Source organism: Sarcophilus harrisii, chromosome 2, assembly GCF_902635505.1.
Source record: "Sarcophilus harrisii chromosome 2, mSarHar1.11, whole genome shotgun sequence".
In the NCBI taxonomy this organism is placed as follows: Eukaryota; Metazoa; Chordata; class Mammalia; order Dasyuromorphia; family Dasyuridae; genus Sarcophilus; species Sarcophilus harrisii.
In genome coordinates, this window is record NC_045427.1 from 281,994,461 (window position 1) to 282,016,988 (window position 22,528).

Sequence of the window (22,528 nt, forward strand, 5' to 3'; positions counted from 1 at the left end):
CAAACATATTATCCATTAAAGATCTTTGGACTAAATTTATGCCCCCACAAAACACAAAGTTGGCTAAGTTCAACGGATCATAGCTTTAAGAGCTGTCAAGGTCACCTCAAAATGGAATCTCCTCTTTTTACGATAAAAATGAGCACATAGAGCTTATATGATCAGCCCAGGACAGCACAGCTAGAAGTGGTCAGAGGCAGGATTTAAATCTAAATGTCCCTGACTCTAGGTCTAGCACTCTATCCAAAATGCTGGATATTCCAGCTGAATTCTATTCCAAGACTGTATATGCAATGGTTTTGTCCAGCTTTAGCATTTCTATATTTTAACTTGCCAATGTTAAATATTTTATATTAAATTTCATGTAACTTTTAGATTTGGGCAGAAACAAAAGACCTGAATTATGTTGTCTCTTTGACTCTAGGTCTCAGGCAGCCTCAACTTGCTATTTCTCTTATTTCTGGATTCATTTTTTTCTCTGAAAAATAATAAGGGTAAATTCTAGATAATCTCTAAAGCCCATATGCTTTTCTTCTGCTTTCATTAAGTCACACTCACACATATTCTAATCTCCTTTTAAAAAAAGCCAAAGGAAGATAATGCTGAGGAAAAACATTCTTTCCTGCTTTAGTATTTAAAAAAAATTATTTGGTCTCTTGTTTTTACATCATCTTTATTTCCAAAAATATCCATTTCTCCTTCCCAGCAAGTCATCTATTTTCACAAAAATGAAAACAAAACAAAATCAAAAAACCCTTCTACTTTAGTCTTAACAGCAAAGAGAAAAAGTGAGAACTTCCTAAAAAACCTGGCATATTAGATAAATGTTTTATTGTCACAACTCAAAAATCATCCAGAACATTGTTCACTCCCCCTTTCCTCCTCCCTCCTATGTAAAAGCTATTGGGAATAAGGCACTAAGTTTTCCCCTCAAGGAATTTCAGTGTCAAGTACTTGAATCAAAAACAATTGTTTAAGACATTTACAAAAAATGCTGCATAAACATTCTAAGATAAGCATCCAGGCACACTCTAGAAGGATCAAAGAAACTAGTTCAGGGTCAGTGATGCTGTTCTCAGTGGAGATGGAAAGAGAATGCTGGGGAAGGGCCAGATTCTAGCAACCAGATCATGCTATCCCTAGCTCCTGATCAAGAAAGGACTAGTTATTCTAACATATGTTTAAACAAATGCAACCAAGCACAAGGATCAAAACATATTACTCAACAGTAGGAATGACAATTCCACACATTTTGTGGGCAGTTTTCAGTTTAGAATGCCCAGAAAAAAATTTGTAGTTTTTATAACGTGTTGGCAGCTATCCATCTCATTTGACCCCTGGATTGTATAAGTATTATCTCCCATTTTACAGATTCCTAAGGAAGCTGAAGATCTGATCTATGCACTCTATCACTCACATAGCTATCACCTTACCCTAGGCTCTCATTACCTTTCTACGGCAGCCTTTAAGACACCATCTACAGCTTAAACACCATCCTTGAGAAATGCCCTTCTCCCATGACAATTTAGGGGTTTCTTCTGCCTTTTTACTGTAAACATTTATTATTCATTTTTATCTTAATCAGATTTTTCAAAAGCTTGTTTTTTTCACTATAAAGTGAAAGTAAGCTTGAAACAAGGTAAGTAAAAAAATCTGTGTGTGTGTGTGTCTGTCTGTCTGTCATACACACACACACACCTCTCAGCAGAAAACTGATCTGTATTCTGGCTATTGTGCATGTCCAGCTCACAGTGAAATTAGATACACCTGAAAACTGGCAGAAAATTTGCTGTCATTTTCCTTTTCAGGTTTACAGGTATCACTGTCTGAAGAGCACAGCAGTTTATGGACAGAAAGTATGTACTATCCAGAGGGAATTATACAATACTAAATAGCCACAAAGTGCTGTAGGGATTATTCTTTCACCTGAACCTCATGACAATCTCAAGAAGTTTAGAAAATTGTTACTATCTAAATACAAAAATGAGAATCAGAGAAAATTAATGCTTTCTCAGGATCTGGGGTCTCCTAATAGATCCAAACCAAGAGCTAGTACCATTATATAACACCAACTTCCGAGTAGCTTATATATGAAGGTTGGGGTTAGGAACTAGACCTGGGATTTTACCCTAAGATAAGGCATTGCCTTCTTCTCAAGTCTTTCTTAGAAAGTTACCAGAGTCACAATTTGAAACTAGGTCGTCCTTGCTTCAAGGCCAGCTTCTCTATTCACTATGCCATGAATAACCTTTCTGAGCAATTCTAATGCTGACAATAATATATCACCCTTGATATAAAAATGGGTGTTACTGAGTCACTGAAGTTCATGAGTTGTTTGGTGATAGTGATAGAATCTCGTCTCTTTCTTGCCCTTACGACCACAACATGCTCTGCTGAGTTACACAGATAGTCTTTGGAAGGAATGAATAATGGCTTTGGAATCAGAGGACTTGGGTATTAATAGATGATAAAGTGATATTCAGTCTGAAACTGAACCAACTGTACCTATACTAGATCTGCTTCCTGGTAGTTGTGTGATTCTGGGCAAATCATTTAATCTTTCTAATGCTCAATTAAGGCTAGAGCTACATAAATACCAAGGACCCTTCTGGAGCTAAATCCCCTAAACTTAAGTCACTTCCACTCTTAAGAACTCAGTTTCCCCATCTTTAAAATCAAAGGCCAGAATAAAATGATCAATAAAATTTCTTCTAGATCTAATGATGAAGGCTGGCCAGGTCTAGGGACAAAAAGAATAAAGTTCTGTTAACTATTAGCAATCAGTGAATAAATAGGGCTCAGGAGTTTGGTAAGCTTTTACCTGGGAATGCATTGACATCAATGACTGCATGCTGTCCAGTCTGGTTGTTGATAATGATGTCGATCCCAAACAGTGATACACCAAGTGCTTGCCGAAGAGCCTTGGAAATCTCCCTGATGACCTCATCCGAGGGCTTCTCAAACACACCTTCTATTTTGTCCAGCTACCAAAAAGAAACACAAAAGTTCAACTGCAATGAATTTGGAAACATTTATCAAATCTTAAGAAAGGAGAAGGATCCTGAATTTTCAATTCAATTTATATCTTGATCTGAGCCTTCTCAAAGAGAAGGCCTCAAAGCCTCAAAGAGGCTCCTCCCTGGACAGATGATCTGCTTATTTAAATTCTCTTCCCCCCTTCAAGATTAACACCAAATAGGGAATCTAAAAAATTCTGGGGGAAAAAAAAAAAAAGACCTTTATGGGCACAAATAATATTTTCACCAAATTGCTAAATGAAAACAGAGGATTCAGAGAAAAAAGTCAAAATTGAAAAGTGAAGAATTTGGTAAAAATGGTATTAGAAATTGTGTCATAATATCAAAACCAGGAAAGGATTAAATAAAGAAAGAAAATTGTAGAACAATATTACTAATAAATTCCCTCCCCCCCACTGAAGGCAATTGGAGTTGTGACTTGCCCAGGGTTACACAGCTAGGAAATTTTAGTCTTTGAGATTACATTTGAACTTAGGTTCTCCTAACTTTAGGGCTGGTGTTCTATCCATTGTGCCACCTAGCTGCCCCTACTAATGAATTTTGATGCAAAAGCTGTAATAATAATATCCTATCAAAGAGATAGTGTTTAAGAATGGATTTTATACTTCTGGACCATAAATATCTATTTAGCAAAGGACCACAGAATCACAAAACTGGAAGATGACTTAAGAGATCAAATGGTTCAACAAATAATATTCTCCCCGATAAGAAAAGAGTCCCAGAAAATTAGGTAACTTGTCTAAGTTCACACAGTTCTGGAATGAATTAAATGATTAAATCACAGAAACTGAGTTGGAAGTGACTGAAGAGCTCATTTGTCCTGACTCTATGAGAAACACATTTGATAGAGTGAAAGGGAGGTGTCACATTCATCAGTTTCAAGATTTCCAGTATTAGAAAGCTTATGCAATTAAAAGACAGCACAATATAGCAGAAAGAAAACTGAATTTGGAGTCAAGGAAGCTGGGTTTAAATCATCTACATATAATTTATATGGCATTAGTAGTTACTTAATCTCTCTAGGCATTTGATAACATAACATATTAGGCCTAATGTCAGGAATATTTGAGTTCAAATACAACCTCAACACTTGTAGTTGTATGACTAAGTCATTTAATTTCTATTTGCCTCAGTTTCTTCATCTTTAAAATGAGGATAATAATAGCAATTCCTTCATAGGGTTGTTGTGAAAATCAGTGAGATAATACTTCTAAAAAGCATTTAACACAGAGCCTGGTACACAGTAGGCAATATATATAAACACTTATATATCCCATGCCACCTTGCTCCACTCCACTTAATTTCCAAATTCACTGTCCTATATGAACCTACGTATAGAGAGGTCTAAGTATTAATGAATTCTCTCGTATCCTGAATCTCTCTTCTTATTTCTTCTCTCTGTTGGGCCTAGTTTAACTCTCTTAAGTCATACAGACCTTGTCTCTCCTCTCAGCATGAGAGATTAGACATTAATCTTTTCTATGCATGCTTGTCTTTTTTCCCCAAATAAATTATAAGTTCATGTTGGGTAAGGATCATACCTTACTTTTTTTGTATTTTTAAGAGGCCTCTGGCACAATGTTAGCATTCAATAAACCCATACTGACATCTATGAGTTCCTACATGCCCATGGAATAGGAGGCATGATGAGTTAAAGAGCTAAGATATCTAAAATGAAAGGGGACTTAGAAGCAGCTTTATCTTTTAGAGAAAGGATCTATGAACCCATAGTTGGAAGAGAAATAACTGAGTAGGTATCTGGGCAGCAAAAAGGTATTTTAACACATTTAATTTGGGGTCCCTAAATTACCCACTGATATATTTAGGGGTCAACCCGCCTTGTTCTAAGCCTAGAACTCAGCCACAAGTCAACAAAAACGTATTTCACATATGTACTCTGTGTAATCCATGTGACATCTCTCATTTCAACAGTATTTTGCTAGTCTTGATCTTTGCACCCAAATCATGTTCTAATAAACTCACAGATACTTTTTTTTTTAAAGGTATGAATATCACCATGGCTTTAAGCCACAATTATGTCTTGTGGCAATAATTCATTAAGTTCACCCTCTTGAACTATTCTCATCAAGGGGACAGTCAAATGCTTGGCCTTAATGGGACTAGTTTAGCAAAAAGAATAAGCTATGAGATTAAAAATTAAAATAAAATCTTACATTCTTGCTAAGATACGTACACTAGAGTTTATAAAAACAGGACCAGGTGACACCTGACATTTGGAAAAGTGTCTAGAAAGCAAAAAGTTAGTTAATATTAATAAATTGTCCTGTCTTCTTCCTATTTCTTATATTATTAATATTTATTAACATAAAATAATATTAACATCATATCAGTCTTGTTAATATATTAACTAGGGCAGCGAGGTGGCACAGTGGATAGAGTGCTGATCCTGGAATCAGGAGGATGTGAATTCAAATATGGCCTCACTTACCAGCTGTATGAACCATGGCAAGTCACTTAACCCATTGTGCCTCAATCATCTGTAACATGAACTAGAGAAGGAAATGGCAAACTCCCCTAGTATCTTTGCCAAGAAAATACCAGATGGGGTCATGAAGAGTCAGACATGATTTAAACAACTCAAAAACAACAAAAAGTTTATTAACTATTACTTCACATTTCTATAGTATTTTTATGGTTTACAAAGTACTTTTCTGACAAAAATTCTACAGATACTGCAAATATTATTTTATTGTTATTGGTCAGTCATAATCAACTCTACATGACCTCTCTTTGGGCTTTTCCTGGAAGAAATACTGAGTAGTTTGTCATTTCCTTCTCCAGTTCATTTTATGGATGAGGAAAACAGGTAAACAGGATTAGGTAACTTATGCAAGGTCACATGGGCTAGTAAATATCTGAGGTCAGACTTGAACTCTAAGATGAATCTTCCTAACTCTAGGTCTAGGACTCTATTCACTGTGCCATGTAGCTGCTCCATTAACACTTAAAAAAAATATTATTGCTCCCATTTTATAGATATTGAGAAGATAATATGTTTGCAGTATTAACTTCAAAAAGCTATTGTGGAAAAAAAATTAGTTTAAACCTTAAAGCAATACATAAATAGGGCATATTATTCCTGAACATAAATTTCAGCTCTCTTCAGCCACATCTCAATAAGATAAAGAGATGGGCATTGCACCTACACTGAGAAAAACAAGACTTGCCTATTTTAGACTATGAAGCCAGTTTCCTTCTCTGTAAAATATACTTTTATCACACCTACCTCCAAAAATTGAATTTTATAAACTTTATAGAACTTATATAAGTAAATTCAAGCAATATTAACAATGCTGATGAATGTCCTGTCTCTGACTGAGGATCTACATATTGTTCAATGTATAAACTATATGGTAATACTAAATGATGTGGTGCAACCCTTGGGAATGATGTAGTAGAAACTTCAATAACAGTAGAGACCCTACACTTTCAGGAAACCCCAGGCCATCTGGCCTTGGGAATGATATAGTTACAAGAGGAATGTAGCCATGGGGAATGATATGACACCATCTTGGAGAACATGTGTGAAAGAAAGGGAATTAGGTCTCATATCTTTATTCCACTAAACTATTCTTCAAGGATGTGTGATTTGTCATCCAAAAGTCTAGGCTGCTGCCTTGTACCTAGACTCAAACAATAAACACTACTTAGTTTACCAAACTTCCCATCAATAGGACCCCATGGTTGAGGGATTTTCCCCCATCCTGAGCAGGTGCACTAGAGCATATCTTTGTCCAATAGTAATCTTCATGATGAAGATACTCTCATTACCATGCATTAGCATATCCTTGTTCTTGGCACATCTACTAGGTAATCTCATACCAGCTAATATAGACATAATGTTCTAACTACTATACCACTTGGCTGCCCTCATATCTTTGTGACGTAGTACATACTAGTACTATCCCCATTTTACAGATAAGGAAAATTGCTTCTGAAAGGTTAAGTGGTTGACCCACAGGATCCATAGCTAATAATGTCTGAAGCAGCATATCTGGACTCAGTTCTTCCTGATTTCAAGACTGGCACTCTATGAACTATGTTATCTAGATGCTTTAAATAGTAATACTAATATTTAGAAAGCACTTTAAGATGTTAAAACATATATTAACTCATAGCTAGTAAAGCTGGGGTTCAAATGTAGGTCTTCCTTGCCTTTAGCTATAGCCCTCTTTATACTGTATCATTACTGATTGAGATGTTGATTCTATACTGATCTTTATGATTCATGTTTGGGGAGAGATACAAACAATAAAACAATTGGGGAACAATAAACTGGGGAACAATAAAAGGACACAGTCAAGAATCATACTCATTCTTACCACCTGAACCTGGGGAGGCAGAAAGAGGCATGGAAAGGAAGAGGGAGAAGAAGAGAGGGAGAGATTTTTGTGAACCAAGTGTTCCATAGGGGTACTGTGAGTGATATTTTTAGAGCATCCTCATATGGGCTAAGGTAACTGGTGATTCCCTTTCCCCTGTCTATTTTTAAATGCTGCAAAGCATATGGGATTTCTGAAGAGGAAATCAGCAGCATCAGGGTAGCAGCCCACCTTTCAAATATATGCATCTGTCTTTAGTGTACTACTCATATTCCCAGACAACAACTTAACTTCTGAAGCCCTCTATTGTACAGAAGGTGAACAGAATCAAATAACAGCAGAATCATACATTACTGAAGTTAAGAAAAACCTAAGAAGAGCACAATCTCAAAACATCTTCAAACTAGGGAAAAAACGACTCGCCACCAAAACCCTGCAAACAGAATATTACCATTACAATAAGACAATTTCAAAGGATCTCAGAGATCATAAAGAAGAATCTCTTTCATTTAAGAAGGAAACAGAAAAACTGGGAGAGATTAATTAGATCTGTTTAGGATCATACAGCCATGAATAAGGTCACTATTTATATTCTTTCAATTGCTTTGGATTTTACAACACAGAATGGGAAAAGACCACAATTTGAACTCAGTCCAACTTTATACTTAATAACATATATATATATATATATATATATATATATATATATATATATAATATATGCCATATATTCTATAATATAATGTGTACTTTGGAATTCGGCTAAAAGTGAAATTTTGACCGAAGTCAAAATAAAAATATTAGGGTAGACAGAAGCTATGTGAAAGGATTAAGACAAAATGACTATGCAAATCCTAGTAGCAAGAAACTTAACAGCAACAGGGATGACTTGACAATATTATCAAGCAAGTCCAGTTCTGAGGTGCCAATTCTGGATACAAGAATCTCTTATCATGCAGGGCACTTTAAGGTTTGTAAAATTCTTCATTAAAAAATTGTAAGATAGGGAGTACCAGTATTATAGATGAGGAAACTGAAGCTTGCATAAATAGAAGGTCTTACACCTTTAGAGATAATTTTATGGCACAGTACATAGAGTGAAAGCAGCAAACCCGAGTTCAAATCTAGTTTCAGATAATTACTAAATGTCTGACTCTGAGCTAATCATTTAACCTCTGTCTCAGTCTCCTCATAAAATGGGGATAATAAGAGCACCTACTGTCCAAATTTGTTGTGTTGATATCTGTAAAGTACTTTGCACCTATTAAGTGCTGGTTATTGTTATTAATTATTATGTATATTGTTATTGCTATTACCAATTTAGAGTTGGGATGGAAGCCCAGTCCTTGTGACTCCAATTCAAATATGTAGTCTAATGCTTTTACAACTATATAATGCTAATATCCTTAAGATCTTCTTTCAATTACAACTTGGTAATAGGAATCAGAACCATCATGTAGCACTTGATTTGTAGCTCTTATGCATTTATCATATATTGTTTCCTAACACAGTTTATAGGGTATTAAGATTTAGCAATGACAGAACTTTCAGGAGTGCCTAGACCAATACACTCAATTTTGTGGGTGAGAAAGTGCTCTAGAGAATTTATATAACTTGATCAAAATCAGAGACATATTTACTGGCAGAGTTGACATGGAAATCTGGAAAGAGAGAGAGAGAGAAAGAGAGAGAGAGAGAGAGAGAGAGAGAGAGAGAGAGAGAGAGAGAGAGAGAGAGAGAGAGAGAGAGAGAGAGAGAGAGAGAGAGAGAGAGAGTTCTATCCTACTATTATTTTTTTTTTCCTATGAGGAAAAGTGATCTTATTTATTTTCATATCTTCTAGCCCCAGGGGCACATACTAACTATTTAATGTATATCTGTTGGTGGTCAAGATCTTAGAAAGGAGAGAACTCAGAAAAGTAAAAAACTGGTTAAAAGTTTAGAAATTAAAGAAAGTTAACGAGAACTGTTTTTAATAGAAAAATAAAATCTGAAGATCGCTCTTACTATGGCCTGCAAGTATATATTCAGCGATAAAAATAGATAAACTGAAATGATATGTGAAAGAAAAAGGAGAGGAAAAAAAATCAAAATAACTTTTTTCTTTGAAAATCTTGAGAAGATAACAAAAAGCTCTCATCAAATTACTCTGTGGCTCACAGACAGAAAACTAATTCAAAATCTTCCAGCAAAAATGCCCTAACAATATGTACTCTTTCACAGGGTATCCACTATTGCTCTTTGTAGAAGTCTTCATAATGCTTGGATACTCTAATTATTATTGCTAGGGAGAAATTCCAAACAAATAATAAAGCCTCCTTTAAATTATGACTATCTTGTGAGTAGTCAATTAACCTTAATTTCCCACATGAACATTCAGCCTTCTGGACTCTATATCCTAGAAAATGTACTCCAAATGTTTTAAAAATGGGAGAGCATTCACGTGCACGGCTAACTGCAGTGGTGAAAAGACAGGTACTTACTGCTGTCAGGACGGATGAGGACTCTGGTTTTGACACATTGTGGCTGTTAAAGAATATTGATTCTCTGTCTGAAATTGACAAAAAAAAAGGGAGAGAGAGAGAAAAAAAAAAGAGAGAGAGAGAGAGAATGAGAGAGAGAGAGAGAGAAAGAAACAGGGTTAGTTGATGTTTCTTTGTAGCTATTCCTTGACAATGCTTTCCCCTAAAGGACTAGGCTTGGCTACACACTTAACACCAGGAGGCAGTACTACCTAGGCAATCCTGAAAACCAATCACTTTGACAGAGTCCCTGACCAAAAGCCCCAAAGTCCTTAATCATCTATCCTAAGAAAATGACATCCTCCCCACTCCTTTACCCCACCACTTCCCCTGTGAGAAGGCCACTTTTCTGTATCAAGGACACACTTTAGTGCTTAAGGATATTCTTCCTTAGGTTGGTTGATTTTTTTTTTTTTTTTGATATAAGCTTTGAGACTAGAAGAAACCTTAATGAAAATCTCATTCAACATCCTCATTTTACACATAAGAAAACTGAGGCATTAAGTTAAATAAAGTGTTCATGATCACAAAGTATTAAATAGTAGAACCACAAGTAAAACACAGGTCCTATGGTTCTATTACTTGGGCCAGCCTCTTGCAATCAAAAAGACTTTTTTTCTTTTTTGGGTGAGACAGTTCGGGTTAATAGACTTGCCCAGGGTCACACAGCTAGGAAATGTTAAGTGTCTGAGGACAGATTTGAACTCGGGCCTTCCTGATTTCAGGGCTGGTGCTCTATCCACTGTGTCATCGAGCTGGCCCCAAAAGGACCATTTTAAATGAATCTCTACATCAGTCACTTGTCACATCTGGTGGAATTTTCCCCTTGCCATATTACTTTTCCTTGATCAGGCCTTTCATAGTCCTATGTGTTAGACCATGTTCTGTTTGTAAATACTTTACAAAAACATGAAGTGGCATTACTGCCAGTTAGATATGAATCAGGAAAAAACAAAAACAAAAATACAATACAGGCTTCAAATAGCATGAAATCAAGATCCCCAAATCATGGGTATTTGGATTGGGAAATCTACACATCACACACCTGTAAGCAACACACACAAAAAACATACTCTTCCTCTATATCTGCTCTATATACTTCTTCCCTCCTTTCTTGATTTTGAATTGCTGAGCCAAGACCCAACAAGGTAGATGTAGATGGAAGCCCCCAGGGCACCTTCGATTATCTGTCTGAATAACTGAAACAAGTAAACATCTATGCAGCCATATCTATAGAGATAGGCTTGAGAAGGCACATATGTAATCATATTAGTTTCTCATCCCTCCCTTCCCCAGAAATTAACAATGTCAAAAACATAAAAACTGATCCTGTTTATTATAATGATCCATTATCCAGAAAAAAGACATATGAGGGCTTCTTTTCACCTATTTCCTCTGTAATAAAAGGGTTTGTTGGGCAGACTTTATATTCTCACCTAAGTCAGTTTCTTTTCTTAATGACTTTTTTGTTTCTGGGCTGGTGAAATGATTTGTAGGTAACCGATTTAGGTTCATGCCAAGCTCAGTCTGGGAATGTACCTGGTATATTTCTGGCTAGCTGAGCTTCAAGGCCCGTTGTTGCCTTAGCATTCCTGACCTTCCTCTGGCTTGCTCCAGAGCCATTCCGAACGGAGGGCATGAAAGACGGTCCAGGAGGGCTGCCTGTCGGGCGGCCTGAGAAAAATAAAAACCCTACAGGGCAAGCACAGACACTATGTTCCAGCATCTTCCAGACTTTTGCCTCCTCCAACAGGCCAGAGGTCTAAGAAGATTAGAAAGCACTAGACACAAGAACATAACCATTGTACAAAAGTGCTTTGCTGGGATACTTACATGTTTATTTTTACTGATTCATACCAAAACTCTGTGAGGAAAATAGAGCAAGGATTATCCCCATATTACATATAGGGAGAATGAGGCTGAGCATGGTTGGTTAAAGTCAAAAGGATAAATTATTGGTAGAGAAAGCAACTCTACTGGATCCAAAAGCAGTGCTTTTTCCATAATATGCTATTATCTTCTACCCATTATATGAAGAAAACATCTACTACTACTAACTTTTTTTCTTTAGTTCATTCCATCAGGCCAGGGAATCTTTATTTTCTGCAGTCTAGGGATATAAACATCTAATTATCCATCAAAAAATAGGTCCCAACTACAAAAAAGCCTAGGTTATCTGCTATTCAAGACTCAAAGTCCTAGGGAACAATAAAAATAAATAACAGTTCACAAATTATGTGGGTAGTCTTATATAGGTAGCCAAATAGTATTAACCCCAATTTACAGACAAAGAAACTGAGAGTTAGAAAGGTTAAGTCATTGCCCAAAGTTAACCATATAATGCCTGATTGCCCAGGTCTGAGAAACAAGAGTATGTAAGAACAAAAGGGACCTTTGAGATCAGATGAAGAAACTGAATCCCAGAGAAAGAGGTCACTGACCAAGTAAAGCATGTTCAGAAGGGTAAAGATGATAACGACAGGACTGTAAAGCATGCCAAATGACCATCAGCAAGAGAAATCTGAGGTTTTTAATTTGGAGAAAAGACTTATGACCAGGAGGGGGCAGAGATGGACAGACACATTGACAATTTCTAAGACTGAAGAGCTACCATATGGGAGAAGGATTGGATTTGTTCTATTTAGTCACAAAGGGAAAAAATAAAAGCAATGATTTAGAAGTTATAGAGAGGCTAACTCTGGCTTCATATAAAGGAGAAAATGTGCTAAAAAAAAAAAAAAAAGCAGGAATAAAGAAAGAGACAGCCTCAGTAAGAGTTTACACTCCACTTGTATATAAAAATAAATAAGATAAATAAAAATCATATGAAGACAGAAAAAACTAAAAACTAAGTGGATTAAGAAAGGATTCAAGGTAGCTCTTGGAAGGGAAATAATTATATGAGAAAAGGGCATATAAGGAAGGAGTAGATCTGAAGCAAGGAATATATCTTGTGAAAACATGCTGAGGAGATAGGACATGAAATATCAAGTTTAAGAGTAGTATGATTTGAATGGAGTGAAGGGGAACAATGTGAAATAGAAAAACAGACTGAAATCAATACAATGGGAGGCACTGAAGGTTTCTGAGCAGAGGATTTCTTAGCAAGATTATTTGAGCATTTAGGGGTAGATGGGAGGGAGAAGGGAAAGTCTAGTGGCAAAGAGCCCACTCTGGAGGCTACAATCTGATAAAATGGTTGCTCTATTATTTGCTAGCTTTATTACCCCAGGCAAATTACTCTCCCCCTGGGATTTACCTTTTCTTATCTATAAAAGGAGAAGGTTGAACTAGGTGATCTCCAAAGTCGGCTCCAATGCTAAAATCCTTTGATTTTTAAAGAGAATTCTGCACACATCAGTATGAGTACACTTGCCAAATGTTTCTTAAACTAAACTGGTAATAATATCTATCCTACTGCTAACTCAGAAGTATGAATTCCTTTTAAATGCTTTAAAATATTTCATTTTTAAATGAAATTTAAATGAATGAAATTCAAAATTCTCTTTCTCTTTCCATCTCTGTCATCCATTGAGAAGGCAAGAAATACAATATCCATTTTATATATATATGAAATCATGCAAAACAGATTTCTACATTAACTATATATATATATATATATATATATATATATATATATATATCAAGACAAATACTGTCTTCCCCATTTGAAATTGAACTCCTTGAAGAAAGGGACCTTGTTTTTGTTCTATGTCTGTATCTCCAAAGGTTAGTGTACAGTACCTGACTTGTAGTAAAGGTTAATGAATGCTTTTAATGATGACAATGACAGCCCATATCCGCTAGCGTCAATTTGTCAAGGGTTCCTAGACTGTCCTGGAACCTATAACTAAATAGCACTGAATCTTCTATCTCTTTGCCTCAATCTGTTCTCTTGCTGCCACTTTGTTGGCACAGCTGCCTTGAAGGAAGTCTCTCTGCAAATTCTCTAATCAGGAAAGGGAGAGCAGGAAAGAAATAAATGAGCAAAAAAGGCAAGTCATTATAGTCCCTGTTCTATGTTTTATGGATGTTTTATGTTTTTTGGATGAGAAAACCAATGTCTGAAGAAACAAAGGACTTGACCAAAGTCAGGAAAGAGACAGACAAGGAAAGAAACAAGATACATGACTCTTTGTATAAAGTTCTACTCTCTAAGGCAATGGCTCTCCAGCAAAGAACCCTAAAGGTTCTTAAAGGGCCTAAATTCTAATCAGGTTTATTTAAAATTATAATGTATGCAATCAGTGCCAGCTAGGTATAGATTTTAGCACTCAGTCCCAATTGTTAGAGTTCATGATCATGTGCAAACAAGCTCTCATGAGAGGGTCCTTTGAAACAAAGGGTAGTTTCAGCAGCAATATTTATGTGTGTCTTATCCTATTTACAATACACCTTGCCATGGTTTGGAGTTTTCAGCATAGAAACTACCTTCACCACCAAAAAAATTCCACAATCTAATACTGGTCTAGACTACTTTACCTATTTAGGGCTTAAGGTACTATTGCTGTGAGATAAGACACAAGATGAAGTAGCAGTAATAATTAAGGTAAGGAAATTTTGAGGAGGAAACAGATTTGATTTAATTGGTATTTTATTGGAATTTTAAAGGAGGAAATTCCTTTTATCAATGCAAATCAGTACCTCTCAGAAACTTGAGAGTCAAAGGTGGGACTAGAACTCAGCTTTTCAGGATTCCAGTTCATTACAGCATACTTATTCAAAGGACTTCTCAGCAGAAACAGTTTGAAGGGATAGTTTTGTCTTGTAATTTTCATGGAGCAAAGGTAAATACAGCCCCCCCATACACATACATACATACACACACACACACACACACACACACACACTATGGGGGCATTAAATTAATATTCACATATAATAATGATAATACAGCCTTGTACAAAATAAGGAAGTTATTCAGCTTGTGACTTTAGAATATATAATAATAATAATGTTAGGAATAATGTTCCTAATAATGTTAGGAATGGAAAAGAAGTTAGAAATGATACAGCATATTATTCAATTTTTTTTAAAAAGAAGGATCCTATACCAGAAATCCATATATGTAAATTATATTTATAAAATTATAATCATTAAGAATTTATTAAAGGGTGTTCCAATGATATTTGGAAGTATACAGGCACTTGGGTCATATCAAACTGGCTGATTAGTTTATTTAGAGCTAGCTAATAAGACATCCAGTGACAAAGACGCAGTTTTGTTTTGTTTTTAAAAACTAAAAATTTTTGCCAGTCTACAATTTATAACCAATGTCACAACTTAGTTATCTGAAATATAATCCAATTTTACAAAGAGAAGTGACTGGCAAAAGGTATTCACTGATCTAGATACTCTGTCTTTATCCAAAACCAGAGACAAAGTCATTTCCCTTCCTGAAAGTCTTATTTTCATATGATGTGAGAAAAAGTGAGCGAGGTCATGAACTATTCTTGATAAGTGTATTTCAATAGGTAGTTTCCTTTGTAATCTTACGGATTTTTTACACATCTAAAAATATTATGCTGCGAAAGACCTACAGCTTTCATCAGACTAAAGAAATTCATAACACCAAAAAAGGGTAAGAATGCTCAAGGTAGATGATTCCATGTGCTGGTCTTAGAATGAAATCTCTTGACTTGTATCTAGTACAGGGCTCTTGTCAGATATAAAATGGATAAAATCATGTTCATTTGTCTCTTCCCCCTGCCAACTCATTCCCAATTTTATATAACTTATGTTAACTTGGTCTTGGTTATGGCTAGTACCAAAAATCGTGTCAGACTATAAAGAGCCAGCATAAATAGAACCTTGCCTAATAAACTAAGGCTTAAATCATGCAGGATTACATTCAATTCTGAAGTACCATTTGTTCTGCAAAACTCCTTTGGGAGCTATCACTTCTAATGGACACTTTTGGAGAAAGACTTAATTTCAGTAAATTTTGAGACCTTAACAGAACCAAAACTTTCTTTGAGAAGGGAGAATTGTGAGGATACACAGGGGAAGAAGAATGAAAGAAAAACTGAGAACACTCAATAAGGAACTTGGTACCTTTTCTTCAGCTTATATCCTCAACAGAGGATCTAGAGTCACACAGTCAAAATATGAAAGGCAGGACTTAAACCTAAATCTTCTAGACTCTGAAGTTAGCAATAACAACTATTACTAATATCATTCCTACTGCAATGATGATGATGATAATGATGATGATGATAGTTGAAATTATTTTTCTTTTTATGATTTATATAGTGTTTACTAAACACTAGATTACCAAGTGCCATTTGTAAACTTAGAATAACTTCGTTGTTAATGGCTCTGGGAAATACAAAAAAAAAAGGGAATGAATATGTTTGTGCTGATAAATTAATCATGTTTGGCATATTTGGAAATGTGAAAGTTTAGGAAGGGGAAAACTACTAGAAATAAAATTTTCCCCTTTTTCCTCTTGAATTTCAGTAACCTCCCTTCCCCATCTTCTCATAATTTTTCCATTTTTTTTTTTTTTTAATTCAAATGTCAGGCCCTGGAGAATCAGACTTGCGCTGGCATTGGTAAAAGTACTTTCAAGCAGGTGTGAAGAGAAGGCGATTATCTCACATCAGTGAGATGTCTGGGCCTGTGTATGTGTTTCTACAGGAAAAGATTGCCTAAGAGAGGACAGTGGAGAGGAATAACAAATGGAGTAGAGAACAGCTGCACTTAATTTAAAAGTATCTGAGGGAGGGACCAATCAAGGTACACACAAGGGCAGGAAGTTCCAATGGGATCAAATCAAAGGGCTTAAAAAGATGCATCTGTTAAACCAAAAAGCAAGAAGAATATTATCTAAGTGTAGAAAGATTAGAGATTTCCCCTTAAAAGTGATGAATTAGTTGTCTCTACAGAAAGTACAATATTTTATTTTGTTTTTTATACACATGGCTCAAAGGAATATAGTTCTAGTTCATCAATCAACACTCAGGCCATTAATATCAACAATATGTAGTATTTATATAGCACCTTCAAGGTTTACAAAGTGCTTTACAAATATTATTTAATTCTTACAAAAACTCTGAGAGGGTGGTGCCATTATTATCCTCATTTTATAAATGAGAAAAATGATGCAAACAGAGGTGAAGTGACTTTTTAAGTATGTAGCAATCAGGTCTGACTGCAGGGCCCAATGCTCCTGGTAATAACTGCTCTTTTTAGGGTTAGGTTTGGAGCATAATCAGTATGACCTAACAATGACTGAATTACTACTCTGTGCATGTACACAATTTTTGCTTTTAAGACAATTTACAATCCAGAAGGAAGATAATGATATCTATTCATTCAACTATGAGCTTTTTGCTAAATTTCCAATATTTCACCTGTAAAACAAGGCACTTAACGCTCTGTAAAGTGTCCTTCAGCTCTAGATTTGTGAGGCTTTATTTATACCAAATTATATATTGGGATATTATATATCCCAAATACTTGTGATGTGGACTTTCCCCTACAGTTGCCTGCTGAAGTTTCTAACTTAAATATCACCTAATGTTTAAAGCCTTCTATGGATACCAGCCCCCTAACTGCTCTTGTCAGTCATTATTTTCTTCCTTAGAATTTATATAAAAAATTTTATTTTGCATTCTGAGAATTCATATACAGAACATAAGATGTGTTTGTTTCATAATTACTTGTGATTACACTTTATTTCCCATTTAGATTTTAAGTTCCATGAAAGAAGGGACAGCGAGTACCTTACCTGAACTTTCTATTTTTTCCCAAGGTCCAGTACAAACTTTTCTGCACATAGCAGCCGCTTAATAAATACTTCAGAGAATCAAAGATTCCCATAATTATAATAGCCTCAGAAGCCACCACTTTCTTCAAACCATACTTGAATAAGAAAACTGTACAACAGTCCTCCCAAATGGTGAACAGTCTCTTCTTGCAGACAGCCAATTAAAAAAACAAAAGCAAACAAAAATAGCTAGCCCAATCAACTTCTGAATAATTCTAAATGTTTTAAAGTTTTTCTTCATACCTTCTTCCTCCCCATTCCCTTGAGACACAATAGTGCTGGACTCCTTGTGGTTCCTCGAACAAAACAGTGAATCAATCTCTTGGTCCTAAGCATTTTCTCTGGTAGTCTTCCATCAATATTCATCTCTTCCCTCCTGGATTTCTTCAAATCCCAGCTAAAATACCACATCCTTCCTGATCCCTTTTAGTTCTAATGCCTTTCCCTTACTAATTATTCAAGTGATCCTGCATATAGTTTATGTGGAGTTGATACAAAACTGTTTGCATGTTCTCTCCTCCATTAGTCCATGAACTCTTTGAGAACAGAGATTAATTTTTGCCATTCTTTGTATCTCCAGAGCTTAGCATAGTGTCTGGCACATGACAGTCACTTGGTAATAATTGTTGCTGACTTGTCACTACTTTCCCCAAAATCCCCAAAATATGAACTTATGAGTATATTATGAACCATGGTAGTATTAATGAATCCTGATTCACATGTGCTCAAGAACAGAGCATTATCATATTTGTATCCTCTTTGCTCACCATTTGAATAATAATGGAGGAGAAAGACAGATGCTATACCTTTAGTGGCTTGATTCCTAAAGTATATTCATATATATGTATACACCAAGTCCCTAATAGACAATATAGTAAAAAGTCTTTAGGTAAATTACCTGACATTCCCGCAGAAAAGTTCTTCAAAGAAGGTCTCTGTACCACAGTGTAGGACTCGCCCACCACAAACACCTTGTACAGGACAGCATTGTGATTGATGAAGTTCTGAATCACACAAGGGGGCTTGATGGCACTGAGGCCTTCCTGGTTGAAGATGATGGCCATCTGATGAAATAAGAAAACTAATTCAGCTCCATCCCCCTTTATTTCAACATGTGGTTATTAAACATCAAATATTGGTAATGTACTTGGTACAGTGCCTGACACACAGTAGGTGCATAATAGGTATTAATCACTTAAGTATAAAGAATTAGATAATAAAACTAACTTAATGGTATATTTATTACATATAATATTTGTAAATATGATGTTCTAGGCATTATGGCTACAAAATGGCATAAGAACTGGTTTCAAGGAGTTTATAATTAAGGGAGTTAAGAACTGTACATTATATAAAGCATAGATGAGCACCAGTGACATAGTTGACGGGGGTGTGAAACTGTGTTCCCTTTAATATGTAAAATTATCACTCTAAAATTGTGTCCCCTTTTGACGTGTAAAAGAAGGGAGATTCCTGGTCTCCTAGGCTCCATAGAATCTATGAGACAGCATATTTCTCAGGCTGGGTCTTTTTAAGGCAAATCGAACCCCCCAATGACAGTAGGATCCCCATTCAAATTCAGGCTGAAAAAGCCTTCAAAGTAATTTCATTCAACAATCCACACCTTTAGCAAAGTTGCAGGATACAAAATAAATCCACACAAGTCATCAGCATTCTTATAAATCACTAACAAAACCCAACAGAGTTATAAACAGAAATTCCATTTAAAGTAACTACTGATTGTATAAAATATTTAGGAATCTATCTACCAAGGGAAAATCAGAAACTTTATGAGCAAAACTGCAAAACACTTCCCACACAAATTAAGTATAATCTAACCAACTGGAAAAATATTAAATGCTCTTATATTGGGCGAGCAAATATAATAACGATGACAATACTACCTAAACTAATCTATTTATTTAGTGCTATACCAATCGGACTCCCAAAAAACTATTTTGATGACCTAGAAAAAATAACAACAAAGTTCATATGGAAAAACAAAAGATCAAGAATTTCAAGGGAATTAATGAAAAAAAAAAAATCAAATGAAGGTGGCCTAGCTGTACCAGATCTAAAATTATATTATAAAGCAGTGGTTACTAAAACCATCTGGTATTGGCTAAGAAATAGACTAGTTGATCAATGGAATAGGTTAGGTTCAAAGGACAAACAGCCAATAACTTTAATAATCTAGTGTTTGACAAACCCAAAGACCCCAGCTTTTGGGATAAGAACGCATTATTTGACAAAAATTGCTGGGAAAATTGGAAATTAGTATGGCAGAAACTAGGCATTGACCCACTTAACACTGTACACCAAGATAAGGTCAAAATGGGTTCATGACCTGGGCATAAAGAATGAGATTATAAATAAATTGGAAGAGCATAGATTAGTTTGCCTTTCAGACCTGTGGAAGAGGAAGGAATTTATGACCAAAGAAGAACTAGAGATCACTACTAATTACAAAATAGAAAATTTTGATTATATCAAAGTAATTTCATTCAATTGGGATATTCTGGTCTGATCAGCTCAAACTGCCCCCAGTTCCCTTCTCCCCTCCCCCTGCCAAGATCTACTCATAAAATAGGTTTCTGCTCACTCATTCTTTGCAGAATGTCCAATGCCTCTTTGGCATAACTGCCAGGATTCCTGCCCGCTGTGAAGACATTCTCTTTTTAGTGCCAGCCTCCATTTCCCTAATAGGACTTTGCCACTCGAGTCAGTCTTCCTAAAAAAGCTGACTTCTCATCCAACAAGAAACTTCCCTTTCACCATTCAATATTTTGGGTTTGTGAATTCTTTCACGAAGGACCTATGCCAACCAGAAGGGGATCCCCACACCTCTCTTTGCACTGCCACTAACCTCGCCATAGTGAGTGTAAATGAGGTTAAGAAAACAGAGAATTTGAATCCAAAAAACAGAGAAATAAACAATTTCAATAGTGGCCCAAACTGGATACTCATAATATTTTCCTCATGATACAGAAGAACTGCTTCCTTCACTACCAAATCACTGTCATTGTTAATTCCATAGTTTCTGATCAAACTTTTCTGCATCATCCTCAGGAAATAGTTTCTTCTCTGATGTGTTAACTTGATCAACGTGCCTCAAAGTGCAGAGAGAGGCAAGAGAAAGGAGACTCATAAAAAGATATAGAATGCCTTGATCTTTTCTGGATGTGATGTATGACATGTAGATCATCACTTCCTTCCAGAATCCCTCAATCCTTACTGGAAGGTACATTAATCCCTCATCACCTTAATGATAATCACTTGTCTCATATACTTTCTGTTTCCTTTAGTCTTCTAATATGTAATGGCATAGTTACTATAAGATTCAGGGCATGGTCCAGGCTTCACTGAACATGGTGATGGAATCAAGTTAGTAGGCTGGTCCTTCCTTGGACAAAGAGAAACTCTGTCCAATGATGGACTGACAGTCAAAACTTTTCCAACATTTGTGTATGGGATGTGTCAAAAGTTTTTAATTCTGCCAAGATCTACTAGGTTGTTGGAGGGAATTTGAATGGAATGGTTTTCCTGGTCTTCGGTTTATTGCAGAGTAATAGGTCCACATTGGAAAGGAGAGTCCTTGCTCTATGGATCTCCAGATGTTTAGACTGTACTGCTGTTGGCCTGGACTCCCTGACTTTAATATTTCTTCAAAAACCATGAGTATTTGATTTCCACAGAGTAACGAAGACAACACTTTTTGTTTACCTGATTCTCCTCCAGATGGTAACAAAGCAAAATAAAACCCAGGCTTTCTCTCTGTATGTACCTAAGCACATGTAAATATATGTGCCTGGAGGAAGGGTAGGATGCAGGAGAATAATCTGGGGCTTGGAAATTTAGTGTCATTCAATCCAGCTTTTGACAGATAATTTGGTTTGGTATAAAGAAGGAATCAGACCAAGTGACCTTTGAGGTTTTTTTGAGCTCTAACAAATCCCATTAGCTAATTTTTTCCCTTGAGTTATAACATTCTATATTCTAAGGTCCCATTCAACTCTAAATTTCTATGTTTGGGTTTAAACACCCAGTGATTCTATAAACTTTAAGATTAGAGTAAATGCTACTAGCTTTCTTTATCTAACAGGAAATCTGAGGACTTACTGGTACCAAACAACATATGGTCTCATCTATCACCACAATACTCCCTGAACTGATTTTAAAGTCAGAGAATAGAGTTAGGAAGCCCAGCAAAAAAAAAAAAAAAAAAAAAAGTCAAACACGCTAGAACAATACACTAATAGAAATTGTTATCATACAAAGGAGACAAGCAATAGAACCGAAGAGTCTAATTTCAAGACATCTGGCAACTCTCAAATCAGTTTAAAATCCAAATCCCTTGAGACTTAATCTTGGCAGATCTGTTTCATTAGACAGTAGACTATTTCTATTAATGACTACAGAATGAACAATAATTCTCTTACAATTATGAATTGCAGAGTAACATGAAGAATATAAATTCCTAGGTATCCAGTACAATTTATTGGGTTGCCATTTTATAGGCAAGTAAGTGAAACTCGTAGGTTCTAGAATTTAGAAACTAGAATCACAAAGTGGGGAACAGAACTAGAACAAAAATTCATTGCTCTCAATTGTCCATTATAAACTGAGAGTGAATAGGCACCAGGAGAAAATGTTTAGCTCTGAAAAACTATTCTTTTACACTTGCTCTAAGCAATTAAATACTCAAAAAACAAAAAACAAAACAAAACAAACAAACAAACAAAAAAAAAAAAAACACAGAAGGAAAGAGGGTCAAAACTCCCTTTATTTCCTTTTTCCCTGTCTCTGTCTCTCTCATTCCCTGCTTTTGCTGCTACCCTACCCCATGCCACCTCA

The 22,528-nt window shown here is 35.7% G+C and overlaps 1 protein-coding gene across 6 annotated transcripts in view; it reads right to left on the reverse strand.

The window, feature by feature from the left end:
* Positions 1-22,528, reverse strand: part of ITPK1 (inositol-tetrakisphosphate 1-kinase) — a 328,102-nt gene that overhangs the window by 13,890 nt on the left and 291,684 nt on the right. For all 6 annotated transcript variants that reach the window (XM_031952304.1, XM_031952307.1, XM_031952305.1 and 3 more), the window contains 3 exons: positions 18,573-18,738; positions 9,865-9,932; positions 2,822-2,984 (listed from right to left, as the gene is read on the reverse strand). In XM_031952304.1, the coding sequence (XP_031808164.1) occupies positions 2,822-2,984; positions 9,865-9,932; positions 18,573-18,738 (397 nt within the window). The remainder of the gene's footprint in view (positions 1-2,821; positions 2,985-9,864; positions 9,933-18,572; positions 18,739-22,528) is intronic.